The sequence below is a fragment of the Diachasmimorpha longicaudata genome, chromosome 6 (genome assembly GCF_034640455.1).
Source record: "Diachasmimorpha longicaudata isolate KC_UGA_2023 chromosome 6, iyDiaLong2, whole genome shotgun sequence".
NCBI classification, from domain to species: domain Eukaryota; kingdom Metazoa; phylum Arthropoda; class Insecta; order Hymenoptera; family Braconidae; genus Diachasmimorpha; species Diachasmimorpha longicaudata.
Window position 1 is genome coordinate 3,759,897 of NC_087230.1, and position 13,516 is coordinate 3,773,412.

The 13,516-nt window shown below is 35.9% G+C and overlaps 1 protein-coding gene across 17 annotated transcripts in view; it reads left to right on the plus strand.

Annotated features, from left to right (window-relative positions):
- The window catches only part of LOC135163693 (uncharacterized), an 18,938-nt gene continuing 5,422 nt past the window's right edge, over nucleotides 1–13,516 (plus strand). For 3 of the 17 annotated variants that reach the window (XM_064123376.1, XM_064123379.1, XM_064123393.1), the window contains exons 1-9: nucleotides 857–1,189; nucleotides 2,545–2,575; nucleotides 2,845–3,005; nucleotides 6,887–6,960; nucleotides 7,028–7,137; nucleotides 7,663–7,877; nucleotides 7,969–8,077; nucleotides 8,534–8,628; nucleotides 12,139–12,202. In XM_064123376.1, coding sequence (XP_063979446.1) covers nucleotides 1,122–1,189; nucleotides 2,545–2,575; nucleotides 2,845–3,005; nucleotides 6,887–6,960; nucleotides 7,028–7,137; nucleotides 7,663–7,877; nucleotides 7,969–8,077; nucleotides 8,534–8,628; nucleotides 12,139–12,202 — 927 coding nt within the window. In that variant the 5' untranslated portion in view covers nucleotides 857–1,121. The other 14 variants (XM_064123383.1, XM_064123380.1, XM_064123381.1 and 11 more) reach the window with 14 other exon arrangements.

Sequence of the window (13,516 nt, forward strand, 5' to 3'; positions counted from 1 at the left end):
TTTTCGTTTACGAAAATCTCGTTGATTTATTCCATCTATAGATAAGATTTCAGATGTCATGTCTTTTTTACATAGGATCTGACCTGGCCTGAACCGAACTGATAAGGATAAGGACACGCGCAATGAACCGGCGGTTTTCAGGTATTATACGTTTATAGATTAGAAATACATCGGTGATAAAAAACATTACTCTTTTTTTCTAATGACGGGAGTAAGTACAGGAAAAAATTATTTTTTCCTATATCATGCGTTACAGCTGGGTTTATCATTGTTTGGGCTCCACGTGGGGTTTCGAAGATTCTATAACATTATAAATTAATAAATTAACTACACTACAGTTCGATTATGCTGAAGGCATTTTGTGTGCTAAAATAAAAGTGTCGATCAGTGCTGATTGTTTCCTAAAAAATACCACTAAAGTTCCAAGTTCTCTCCAGAAGTCACTCGAACGCCTACAAATCGACGAAACAAAGATCATAGTACTGATTTGAAAAAACTTGTCGACGATAAAAAAAATGTATACAATTTCGTACCAAACTTCCATACCATATTTGATCAAAGAAGCGAGAGGGCGTTTCAACGGTACGGTTTTGTATACAAAGTAACTTCATCTCTTTCACTCCAACATATCATGAACGGTAAACGATTGGAGCACTGGCTTTTTTTCCGTCACTCGATATATCCAGGGGTATGAGTGAGAGGGAGGAATAGAACGGAGTGTTTTTTAGCGATCAACTGAGGTGGGAGGTAAAAATTTGTGAGTGTGTGCGAGAGCCACTACTCTGTGTGACATCACGTTCATTGTTGGAGGTTTACGTCATTCCCCCGCAGTGGTAGTTAGTGTGTGCGACTGTGCGCGACTTGCAAGACGCACACGCTAAACCTAAAAATTTTTCGCTGTTACCTTTTTTCTTTTTTTTTTCAATATCTTACTCCTCACCAACTTATTTCGCCTTCCTCATATGTAAAATCAATTACTCCTTTCACCTTGCTCATTCTCCCACCCTCCTAACCCCCCCCCCCACCTCTCCCTCCCACCCTCACAATCCACCCGATTCTTTTCATCTTATTTCTGTTAAAGTGCGTGAAATGTTGTAGTACTTTGCAGCAGTCAATTGCACATGACAACAAGAAAAAAAAATATTCAATACAACGAAGTGATCTCCGAAAAATATATCGAATTGATTAAGTGAGTTGTCAACATCCTATGTATGTGTAAAGATATAATATACAATGTTATATACTTTTCTGCTTAGATTTTTTTTTTCATTGGTGACGATGTGAGGCCGAATGATAGTGAAATTTGTGCACAGTAATAGTGGGATTTTTTTTATGATTAAATGTTTGCCAGGTACTTGTGCATGTTTGATTGATTTATTTATTGTATGAGATTATTTAAAATGCGGAAGAAAGATGTATGAACTTGGATTGTATGTGTAACAATACTGTTTGCATGGAGAGGAGAGGGAAATGTTGTAGATTGGTGTGAATCATAAATGAGTGGTAATGTGGGGAGAACATTTATAAGCCACTGGACGTAATACTGAATGCTGTCACTCTTGTTTTCACGCATTTTCCTCAGCATTCATAAATTCATTCGCCGAACACTCGTGGGATATTTAATGTGGCATTAGGAGTTATCCATTGACCAACTCTTTCATGAATCCAGTATCTGAGTGATGGTTTTTTTATTTACTATTTTTTATATTGGGTTTCAGTGGGAAGATTTTTGAATAGATGTTTTTTTTATGATTAGGCTCTCGGGGGAATCGCGGGAAGAGGGAGAGGATAAATTTTGGGTAGTTTGCAGAATACCTTGTGGCGGCAGGACGCCGTGTGTTGGTTCTTTCATTTAAATATAACGGTGTGTATAAATAAGTATGAGCAATAGCGGGAGTACGCGAGGCCTGCTGTCGTCGATGATTTTGCGGTGAGAACTTGTACAAACGATCGAATATATATGTCATCCTAATGCTTCGTTGGGGCTGAAACAGTGTAAAAAGCATGTTCTAATTCAATTTTCAGTTCACATTAGGAAAAATCCTGGCTGAGTTGTATAATTCCACTTGAATTTGTGCTCGTCGTTTTTTTGTAATTTTATGTGGCCAATTAGGAGTGGATTTTGTTGAGATAGAGCGAGAGGAAATTCAATGTCGACGACATTGTTTGGAAATAGTATGTGAACATGTCTTGAGATCCTACCAGGTAGTTGATGCACGGAAATATCTGTTGATGTCTTAATTCCTGGTTAATACTGCAAATGACGTACTGTCTTTAGTTGATTATATGGAATAGGGTGTAATACTTGTTTTGCTGTGTTTTATAGAGTTTTGCTGATGATTGGGTTGGTCACATGTGGGTAGGTAAATTTAATTAATATATCATTTTTCTTATGGAGAATTGATTGTTTTTGTTGTTCATAATAGGAAGACTTAACAATTATTTGGGATTTTTTTCGTGGAAGAATTTGGAGATTTTAAACTGGAATTTTAAAATACTGTTTATGGAATAATGGGGACAAGGTTCTCGTCACTTTCTGTCAAGGTCCATCCGAATTGCCGGTCTCCAAGTCTGTGTCAGTTGAGTTGAATGAATAAACAAAAATGGCATGCTTTTTTCATTTTCATGAATGTTATTTACTTATTTTGTTATTTCGCGTATTACTTTGTAGTCTCGCTGTTTTGCTTTTTTATTTATTTTTATTCATGAAAGTTATATTGTAAGGTCGATGGCTCTACCACATGCGGCGCATTATTTCTTTCTAACAATTGTCCTATTAGTCATGATTAAGTGACTCGTGTTTAATGACGCTTTGATTTTTTGCTTGTTTTTCATTTTTCACAGGCAAATCGGATATACGTGATGCAGTTGAATTCATCCTGGGATTGGCTGCGTGAAATGCTGACACGGGTAGAGGACTACTCTGTGAACAATTCTGAGACTTCTATAATGATTGGTGATTTGGGAGAACTCACGAAAAAACTTGCACAATTGTGCGAAAGAGGGTATCTATTTTTCTTTCATTTGTTTAACTGTGAAAATACCTTATTTTCCTTTAACATCTAGTGCTGGAGTATATTTATTTATTTTTGTTGGTATATTAATTGGAGAACATGTGTCTCTTTGAAAATTCCAGAAGAGTGAGGTGGAAGGAAGTAGTGAAAGAACGACCGTTTGAAGCTTTGCAAGCCAAAACACATTGTTCTTCTCAAATAATTTTTTAAACTTTTAAAGATTCTCTTCACGCGGTATTGTACTTCTACATTATGCCCTGATGTTTTTTCCGGTAGACCTTGAAGGTTTTTAAGGCATAATTGCATGGAAAGCGTGATATTACATAATGTCCTTCTAACTTTCCGAACCTCTAATCGAGGAGTTCAATTAAGGATTTATTAATGTACAAATTAAATAATTTGGAGGCACCAACTGGAATACAAGTAGGACATGATTCTAGATATTCTGTTATGTTCTCGGGCAAGCCGAAGTTGTGGGGTCATACCCCACTTTCATTGGAGATAGTGCCTCCGAATTTTCTAATTTGTGCATTGATAATTATTTAATTGAATACCTGGGTGAGAGGTATGGAAAGTTGAATGAATAGCATTTAGTATCCCACGTTTCACATAATTTATGCCTTAAAAATATCTCACGTTGATCGGAAAATAGGCCCAGGTGCCAATATAGGAGAACAGTTGTCTTCATTGACTTTATTTATTAATATTTTTTAATTGAGAGGACTGATGGAAATAATTGTGTTCTCAGTGGAAGTGATAATCATTGCGAAAAAATGTCTGCTGTTCCTTTCTACATCTCCGACGTCTCAGAGCCATTTTATTTGGCTATTGGGTCATTCTCCCTATTAGATGATGCATTCTTAAGTCTATCGAGATCTTACAGGATAATCAAATTTATTTCCGAATATATATTATTGCCGATGTGAGAGAAAAATAATAATTTTTGAATAAGTCTTATTCATTCTAACACACGCAATTGGCCGAGGCCTTTCAGCCTAAGATTCTCAATCAATTCATCGATTTATTTTATTCCGAGTGATTCTGAGTGAGTTCGTAGCAATTACATGGAAACCAGTGACTACTTTATGAGTAAGGATGGTGCAATTTTTAAGTACACAATATTCAGATTCATCGCACTACTGATGCGATTGAGCCCATCGTCAATATCAACTGCAGTTACCGTGAGAGAAAAATTTTTTCTAAAATTCCAATTGATCTCTTAATTTTTGCGAACACTAGAGCGGATCAAAAACACAAAAAATTCGTAATGTTTCCAACAGTTTGTAAGAATGTGTGCATATGTTTGCATTGATTTAGGTGAAGGGAATCAAGAGGAATATTTTGAAGAGAAAAAATTGAATTGACCCATTAGTTTTGAAGATAAATCGTCCAAATGCAAGTCGTCTTTTCTGAAAAACTATTGGACCGGTCGAGCTCCAATTGCGCACAGAGGTAGTCCTCAGTAAAACCCATAATCTAACAAAATTTTAGATTATTTGAAACAATTTTCATTATTTTACGCGTCAAATTTCTATAAGGTGACTTCCAGGAAGGCGGTAGTGGACCTCTGCACATATAGCTAGGGTCGTCAAAGCACGTATTTTTCCATTTCAGATGAGTCTATATAATTTCCAATGAAAATTGAAGAATCGGTAAAAGGAACGATTGCAAACTTTCCATAACTGAAAAAATATTTTTCTCTTGCTTAATCTTCCTTAAGAGTCGATTTAGAACTCAAGTACGAGAATTGAATGAATCCTTAACCCGTTAGAACCTCGATCTTAGTCTCCGTGTACTCCTGAAAAATAATCTGCTTCCTTCATAGCCTCCTAAACATTTGGTCTTCATTTTAGACCCCTTAACGTTTTGTCAATCTTTAAATTCAATATTCAATAAGGAATCGTAGAGTTGCGGTATAATATTGGGAGGGTTTTCCCTAAATTCTGTTCAACATTTCATGTCGTCTTCGGTTACCTAATTCGTCAAGTTCTCTAGACATTGTTTGAACTCGAATATCTATCGTTTATAATTAAGAAACTGTAATGTCTGATACTGTAAAATGAATGAGTCTTGGCACTCTACGATCTCCCCCCCAAACTTGCATTTTGTCTCGAAGGATACTTGGTGAACAACCACGGTGTGGAGAGGGAGGGGGGGACTTTTGAGGGGCTGGAAGTCATATTTCTCTTTTGGGCCTACCTGAACCGGCCTCAACAGCCACCATACTCATTTTCTCGTAGACATTTGTACTGTCATTTCCCTCCGGTTCATCGTTTTAAGGATTTTTCACAAAATTATCAACAACATTGAACGTGTTTCAAATATAATTTTTTTGTGACCAATGACAATCGAGTGAATAGTATTGTGACCTTTCAGATTTCAGTGTATGTGAAGAAGTAAATTTTTCTACCCACAATAGCCTCAAAGGCCTCTCGTTGGAAGCTAGTTTGAGGCCCAATCGAAGACAAATATGTCGACTCGGGATGTCATCCATATTTTGTTCCAAAATAATGTTTTTTATGCGAATCAACCGATAACGATTTTGCTCATCGCGTATTCAGTAATTACAATCGACGGATGAATCCTGGAAATAATATGATAAAAATGTTATGTTAGCAATTTGGTAACTGGGGGAAAAATCATTTTCTGATAATTTTTTCTCTCTTCATGACATAATCTGCTGTGGAAAAGCACCATTCACCTGGATTATTCATCTTTTGAGCCAAATATTGAATTGTTTTCAAGAGCAAAACAACAATGCGTATTGATAGCTAACAAGTTCACAAAGTTATTTATTTATGTATTTTTAACTAGCGATTTTTTCAATCCAAAGAAGATTTGTATAAGAAATGGTTTATTTTTCTTTCACAACATATATTAGAAATTTCGGATATCAGGCATTTTTTGCACTTCTTCTTTCTTGTTTTCTGAATAGAAAATTATTATTTTGATCACACCCAATTGCCATTTATCAAAACTTCAAAAACCAACGTTGATTTTTTGTAAAGGTGATCATTTTTCGCTTCCATTGTCGCAAATATTTCTTTTTCACTGCACATCTTGCCTCACTCTTCCTTACCCAAGGCTAATATATTACCCAATGAACATACCATCGGTTATTGACAGCCTCATTTATTTTACTATCAATTTCTAACTATTTTCTTTATGATTCAAAGCAAATTATTTACCGACGCTTTTTCTTCAATACTTGGACGTCTTCGTTACATTGAACTTTGCATTTGCTAAATTAATGAAACATTAAGCTCAGATCTGTGATAGTTAAATTCTTAATCTTGTTTAGTCAACCCTTTTGTTTCTGATCTGTTGTTTCATAATTTACTCATTTTGTTGTGAAGTGGATTATGAGGCAAATTAAGAAATTTACTGTTTCCTTAGTTACAGAATTATTCGTGCTTATGTGCTTTCACAGACTTCATACTTTAACCCAACACGCACTCTTTCCACAACTTTGAGTTACATTATTAATAAAACTAGTCACATAACTGTGTTATGTTTCAATTGCATTGCAGTGTGAATGTTTCTTTTTTCTAGGACGTAAGCATTGCAAGTTTATCAACTTATTGTTGGAGTTTGAGACGATGCCGAAACGCGAAGTCCTGTGTCTCGTTGCAAAAGGATTTGATATTTCAAAGTATGTGTTTTCCTATTGTTCTTATTAGGTTTTATAACATCAAATCATTTTTTAAAATAAATTTTTTTCAGGAGACACTGGTGTAATTAGTATTGTAATATCAAATCCGTCTGCAAGACTATCAAAATTGTTAGACTTTGTTTCAAGTATGAGTTAGTGAAAAATTGTGATTGTTCAATAATGCATCATGGATTACTTATTTATCTATTTCTTATTTTAGAGCAGCTGTTCCTATGAGCACCTCTCACTCATTACATTGTGATGGAAATGATAATAGTCATAAAATTATCACACGTAAGTTATCGAAGCGTAAATTATGAATTTTCTCTCTTTCGATATAATGATTTTTATTATTTCACAGAGAGGATGGCATATGAGGTATTTTTGGGGGGATCTTGCAATCCTACCACCTGGAGGTCAGAAATAGCAATACCGACACTCCAGAGACTTGGAATCACGTATTATAATCCGGTAAATAATGTAAAAACTATAATGATCATTAAGTAGCTACTTCCGGCGAATGAAAAAAAAAAAGAAAAAAACTGATTAATTCGTCAGAAAAGCCCCTTGAATTGATATAGTAATAGTAATAGCGAAAAAGTTTGTTGAATTTTCTATGAATGCAAGCGGAAGACGCTTTTAAAAATTTCGAGAGACTTCTAGAGAATTTTGGGATTTTCAAGAACTCTTCAAGAAACGCAAAAAGATTTTGTAACATTAAAAAAAAAATATTTCAATGTTGTCAACTTTTGTAGAACACCTGAGTAATCATCACAAGTTGAGGATTTACCCTCAAATAAGTACTGAAGAAATTAAGGAAATTTTCGGGTGCAAATGTACAAATAATGTGCATAATAATGTTCATAATAATGTGCAAATTTGCAATGTGTGTAGCACTTTGCAAACCATCCTATTAATCATTTTTTTCTTGTCCCCCCTCAGCTAATTCCAAAATGAGAGAGGCGTATAGTTGAGTATTATTTGGATTGGTTTCAGCAAGTTTCACAATGGGGACCGGAATTAATAGCAGAAGAGTACGAGGCAAAACAAAATGCTCGTGTTTTACTCTTTGTAATAGATAATCAAACACGGAATACCGCGAGTATAATAGAAGCAGCACAATTGGCAGTTACGAGAACAAATTCCCTCGTTTTAGTGGTTTATCCTTATCGCCAGGGGCAAGCAATATTAGGAGAGAGTATTTCTGCGCAGTAAGTTTTAACGAATGATTTCATAAACACGCAAGTATTAGCCTGTCCTTTCACCGAAAATATTTCTCAACTAATAATGATTGTTTTTCAGAGAATATTATGATTTAATGAATGGATTGTCGGTACTTGAATACTTCATGGACAAACAAAGGATACCTATATTTGAAAACGTTTCTGGAGCACTTAATGGCACTTCTAAGGTAATCGAGATTTTGTCATGATCGACTGATTCTTATGCCCTCTCCGAATTCAACAAAAAAAATATTAAAGTCCTATGTACTATCGAAACTCTCGAAATCCTGTCAGCTCTCACAAGCTCACACATGCACTCCCATGCACTACTCAACTAACACACTCTCAGTGTTTGCAATCACGGGCGACTCACCTCATGACACCGGGGGTTAATTAATTTGACATCTGAGGTACTACATCCTGGACAGCTCACTCTTATCGTATACGATTACGATACGATAGTATGCGATACGATCGTATACGAAATTTTTTGCAATTTCCCTATTCTCTAAGTGTCCTTTTGTCTGTTATGATGGACAATCTCATTTCTCATAATTTGAAAAGTATCTTATGGAGAAAATAACAATTTGCAAAAAAAAAATTTGTATGTTGGATTATTTGCATTTCTTGCTTTACTTTTGTAGATTTTACGGGAAGCTATCAACGTTCAAGACTTGCATCAAGAAGATGGTATGAGGCCCAAGCCGATTCCCATGATCCAAAATGGAGTTGATATAATGTATGTATTCCTACAATCATAATTTTAATTTAGTTTTCGCTGTTTTCTTCCCATAAATTTTTAGGGGTTGATGTCACGGCGCCCAGATTGTAAGCTTCAGAATAATTCAAACTTATAGAAAATACTCTCATCCCAATTTCATATTTTCAGACTTAGTAATGGAATCGAATGAAGCGTAATTGCATCTTCCGAACAGGCGATATAATTTTTTTGCATGAGTCTGTGCATTAGTTTCTGTCGAAGGCTTAGAGATATTTTGAAATGCGAAATTTTAGAAATCGATTCTTTTAGATTGGGAGGGATGTCGATGTTCCATTATAAAGTGGTACTGATACTGACACACATTATCAGATTATACCCTAAAATGCGCGGCGTTTAGGAAAACCATATCTTTTGAAAAATTGGTATGGATTGGTAGAGGATCATGCTACGACATGGAGTTCAATGGAGATTTTTTCTCTTCGACTACTATTTTTCAATCTTATTTTTTATATCGAACATATCGATTCTTAACGACTGTTACCACCATTTTTTAATTAATGAAATTAGTAAACGGAAGCTCCTGTTTACGATTCAAATGAAGAAAATGAGATCGAATCAACAAATTTTTATTCAAAGGTCTTCAATAAACCCGATTTGTTGCTAGCAATTATTACTCCGGCCCCTACCAATTTTTCCAATAGAAATACACTACTCCAATAAATTGGTATGTCCCATAGTCATAATTGCTCTATCAATTATGAAAGTTAATATGGCACATAGTAATAAGTGATATATCTACTATAAGAATTGGTACATTCTATCAAACTATTAAAATGTCAGGAGTGGATAAAAAAAAAATTATAAAAACTCGTATTCGTCGTTTCCCTTTCCGTAATTATTCACAAACGTCGGGTATTCTATAACGCGTTTTCGGCCATTTTAGATCATTAGAGGAAGTGCATGGTACGATCAAAGGAGAATATTTATTTGAGAATTGATAAACGTGGATGAATGAACTAACAATTCAATTAGCAGTGAGTTATTTACCCTCTTGTGAAAATAGAAAATCGGTTTTGTGAAATCGTTATTACGAGAATTCTTATAAACGTTTTACAATAAGGAATTTTCCAATTGAAGGTACTTAATCAAGAGAACAACATCAATTAATACGCTTATGGGTCCCGTCCTCTCCCCTTCTTCTCATCATAAACTGGGAAGCAAATATCCTACATCTAAATGTCCATGTAATCACTCACACCGTAATTTAAAAACAGATGAATAGGATCCCACGGTAATCTGTTCAATACCAATCTTTGGTATTTGGAATAGAAAAAGTTTGAAAATAAATTCCACATTCTTTCTGTGTAGTGCATCCGCGAATAAGTAGACTCAGGTTGGTATTTTCATTAAAGACAATTGAAAATTTATGACGTAACTAATGATCTGTCAACTCTATAAAGACCCAATTTTTAATCAAGAAAACAATCATGAAAATTATATCTCTTCCAATTAACTGTATTAGTGTTTTTCCTCATCCAAACTTTAGCCCATAGACTGGTATTATTGACCTGCTATTCAATTATAAAAATAACGGTCTTCGGAAACGATAGCGAATAACTCCTCAGCATCTCAAATAGTAATTATTTACGATAGATTAAACATATGTCATTATTAACACAAACATCTAATGGAATTCAGGAGTCAACGAGGTGACATTATGACTGATTTGGTTTCCATGATCATCTAAACATTATATTATATTATATTAACCTTTCAATACTCCATAACGAAACACAAAAAATGGAATAAATTTCCAAGATCTTTTGTGAAGATTATGACTCTTGGTGAGGTGCCATTTTGAATGACTGATGGAATACAAAGGATAATTATATTAACAAATGCATTAGGGAAAGTCAGCAGGAGCCCAATAGTTGGAGATTGAATTTTTAAAAATCTTTCTTCATCTTCTTGCCTTCGGGTTTTACATCTTTATTATAGAATAGCCATGAAGATGCCATGTCCGCTAGGCGCCGACTCCACTGATATGCTATCAAACACTTAAACCATTACCCGCACCATGAAGGCGATTCATTCACTGTTGGCTAGTTCAAATCGCCGAAAGACACTTTGCAATGATGACCGGGTCGAACCACGAGTGACTCACACGAACACGACTCCCTCGGGGGTCTCGGGGTGATCCTTGGTGTCAGCTGACACTCAGCACGTGGAACACGGATGAGGGTATCGGTATGAAAAGAATTAGAGAAGAGGACGTGTCTTGAATTTAATTATCATTTATGCCACCAACCGGGGCAGGGTATCCGGAGAAGATCATTGAGTTCCTGCCCCCAGGGACTCATCCCCGAGAGCGAAAGCTGGGTGGACGTATAAACACATATGCACTTCAGTGAGATATTCTCTCTGCAGGGTCTCGCGAACATGACGAATGACTTTCTCGAAGAACTCGCGCTGCCTGGGACGGCGCATTCAAGATCCCGAGTATATCCGCGATGGGCTTCTGTTCTGGGGAGGGTCACTTCTTATTGGAATATGGGTGTAAGTGAACAAATTATTCAAGAGACACAGTGAAAATACTTTATAGAATATTCTTTATTAGCACGAGGAAGGCACGTCTTAGCTAGAGGACCGTTGTCCAGAGGCTAAAAACTATATCAAAGGGAAAACTCTCTCAGGGAAAAGAAAAACAGTTTTATGACTCAAAGGAACACAGTCCGTTATTGAAAGTTCAGCATATCTTTAGGATTAAACCGTCTCGAAAGCGGAGTACAACCGATCGTAAATTAGTCCCTTAGTAGAGCTGTTTCCCAGAAAGTAAAAAAGGTGTCGAGTGATTTTTGTAGGACAATGAAAGAACTGTACTCAAATATTCCAACACTTCTATTGGACACTCCATAATCAGCTGGAGGACTGTCTCCGGCGTGTCCGTGGTCGCAGGCTCCTGAGTCGGCGAAGCTCCAGGCTTGAAGATAGGATCGAAACTGCCCCTGTCCTGACAGGGATCTGGAAGATTCAGTGACAGGGTCGGGGAAAAATGAGAAAATTGTTTGAGCGGTTTTAAACCTTCGTTTGCAGAGATTTTGGACTTTTGACTTTACGTCAAAGGAGGCAGGTCAAAATGTTCTAAGAATAAAACCTAAACAAAAAGATTTTTGCATCTGCTATGTAGGAGTCAGTCAATAGAATAAAAGTAATATTTTTATAAATAAGGGTCATATTTTTCACTGGTTTTTAAGGGTCGGAAAACTCGCGAAAAAGCCCTTTGACACTACTGCGACTTGAATTTGATCTGCACTTTGAAATCCAGGAGTCCTGTTTAGGTAAAAATTCGTGGGGTTATCGACATCTGCATTAAAATGAAAAGATCTGTAGAGAGTTCAATCTATTGTAGGCAATTAAATTATAATATTTCGGATTTCGATGTTTAAAATCTGGACGTCGTGGCCGCAACCCCTTATTAGTATTATTGCCCTTTTTGTGCGGCTATTTATGGATCAATTTTTTTTTCAGAACACTAAAGGAAATATTCCGAGCCATTGATACAAATGATACAGGTTGTATTCGTTTGGGGGATGTGAGTAAGCAGCGTTTGTTCACACAATATTTATTTCTTTTACTTCCAAATGGAAGCGTTGAAATCAGCGCAATTGAACCGTCCCATTTTTTTATGTTAAGATTATAAACTTCGGGCTCAGATTAGTGAAAATGCTGTTTTTTAACGATGCGCCGATGTATGTATGTATGGGTGGGTATTTATCGACGAATTCGGATACATTTTCGCACAGTAGGGTCATACCCTGTGTCGGACCCATCCCGACAAAAATCTTTGTCTAGAGATCTTTCAGACCTTTAATTTCTTTCTGAAGTTTCAACCATCTGCCCTTCCTCATAGGTCTCTCTAAGTTGTCCCATAACTGTGCACTTTAATCTGGAATATGAAACGAGAATCGAATTTCAAGTCGAAACTTTTTGTTTCATCTTATCCCGTAGCATTTTATCGGTTTTTTCAAGTTTGAATTCGCCCAGTCACAACGTTGCTTCACCCGTTGGAACATAGGTTTCACAACCCAATTGTTTTTGAATAAGAAAATTAGTGATTATTAAGTTGTCTGCTGTTACTTTCTGTATTGTTGATATTTTTGGCTTTTTTATACAAAAAATTGGCAAGATGTTAATGGAATGAAAGTTGAAAGAAATCACCCAATGACATGCTTACTGTCACGTTGCTCGCTGTTATATGTTTACAACATCTGTTTGTTTTTGTTGATATTGATAAAATTTTTTACTCCTAAAATTCGAAGAGAATTAAAGAGAATTCTAATTAGAGAAGAAAAAAATCCGCTTTAACCTCGTCAGGAATCGAATGCGAGTCTTCCAATATCACCCCAAGTACTCTTATGGATTGAGATACCGGATATTGCAGGAATTCACTCTTAAATGTATAATATAAAATATAAAAATTATATCATCATCATCAGCATCTAAAGCATCATCATCATCATCATCATTATCATTATCATCACCACCACCACTTACAGAAGTTCCACTGTAAAAGCTCCTCAGCCGGGTACTTTGCAACCTTATCTTCAGCTCGGTTGGAGTTTAAGTTTCAACATCGCACCCAAACAGGATAGTCAATCATTTTTTATCACATAGTTGTAAATTCTGTATAAAATGTTAGAGTAACTTTTCAAATTTTGATCAATATTAATTGATTAATATAGGCGATCAATCAATTACGAACCGGCTGTTGCAATCGATAGAAATTCGACGAATACCGAGAGAAAGAAAAATTCCGTCTTGACGAAGCCTCGGCTCCTGCAGATAGGCCGTAGTAAAATTAGGGTGCAGTCTGGGAGGTCATGGGAACTATTTGGATCATCATTTC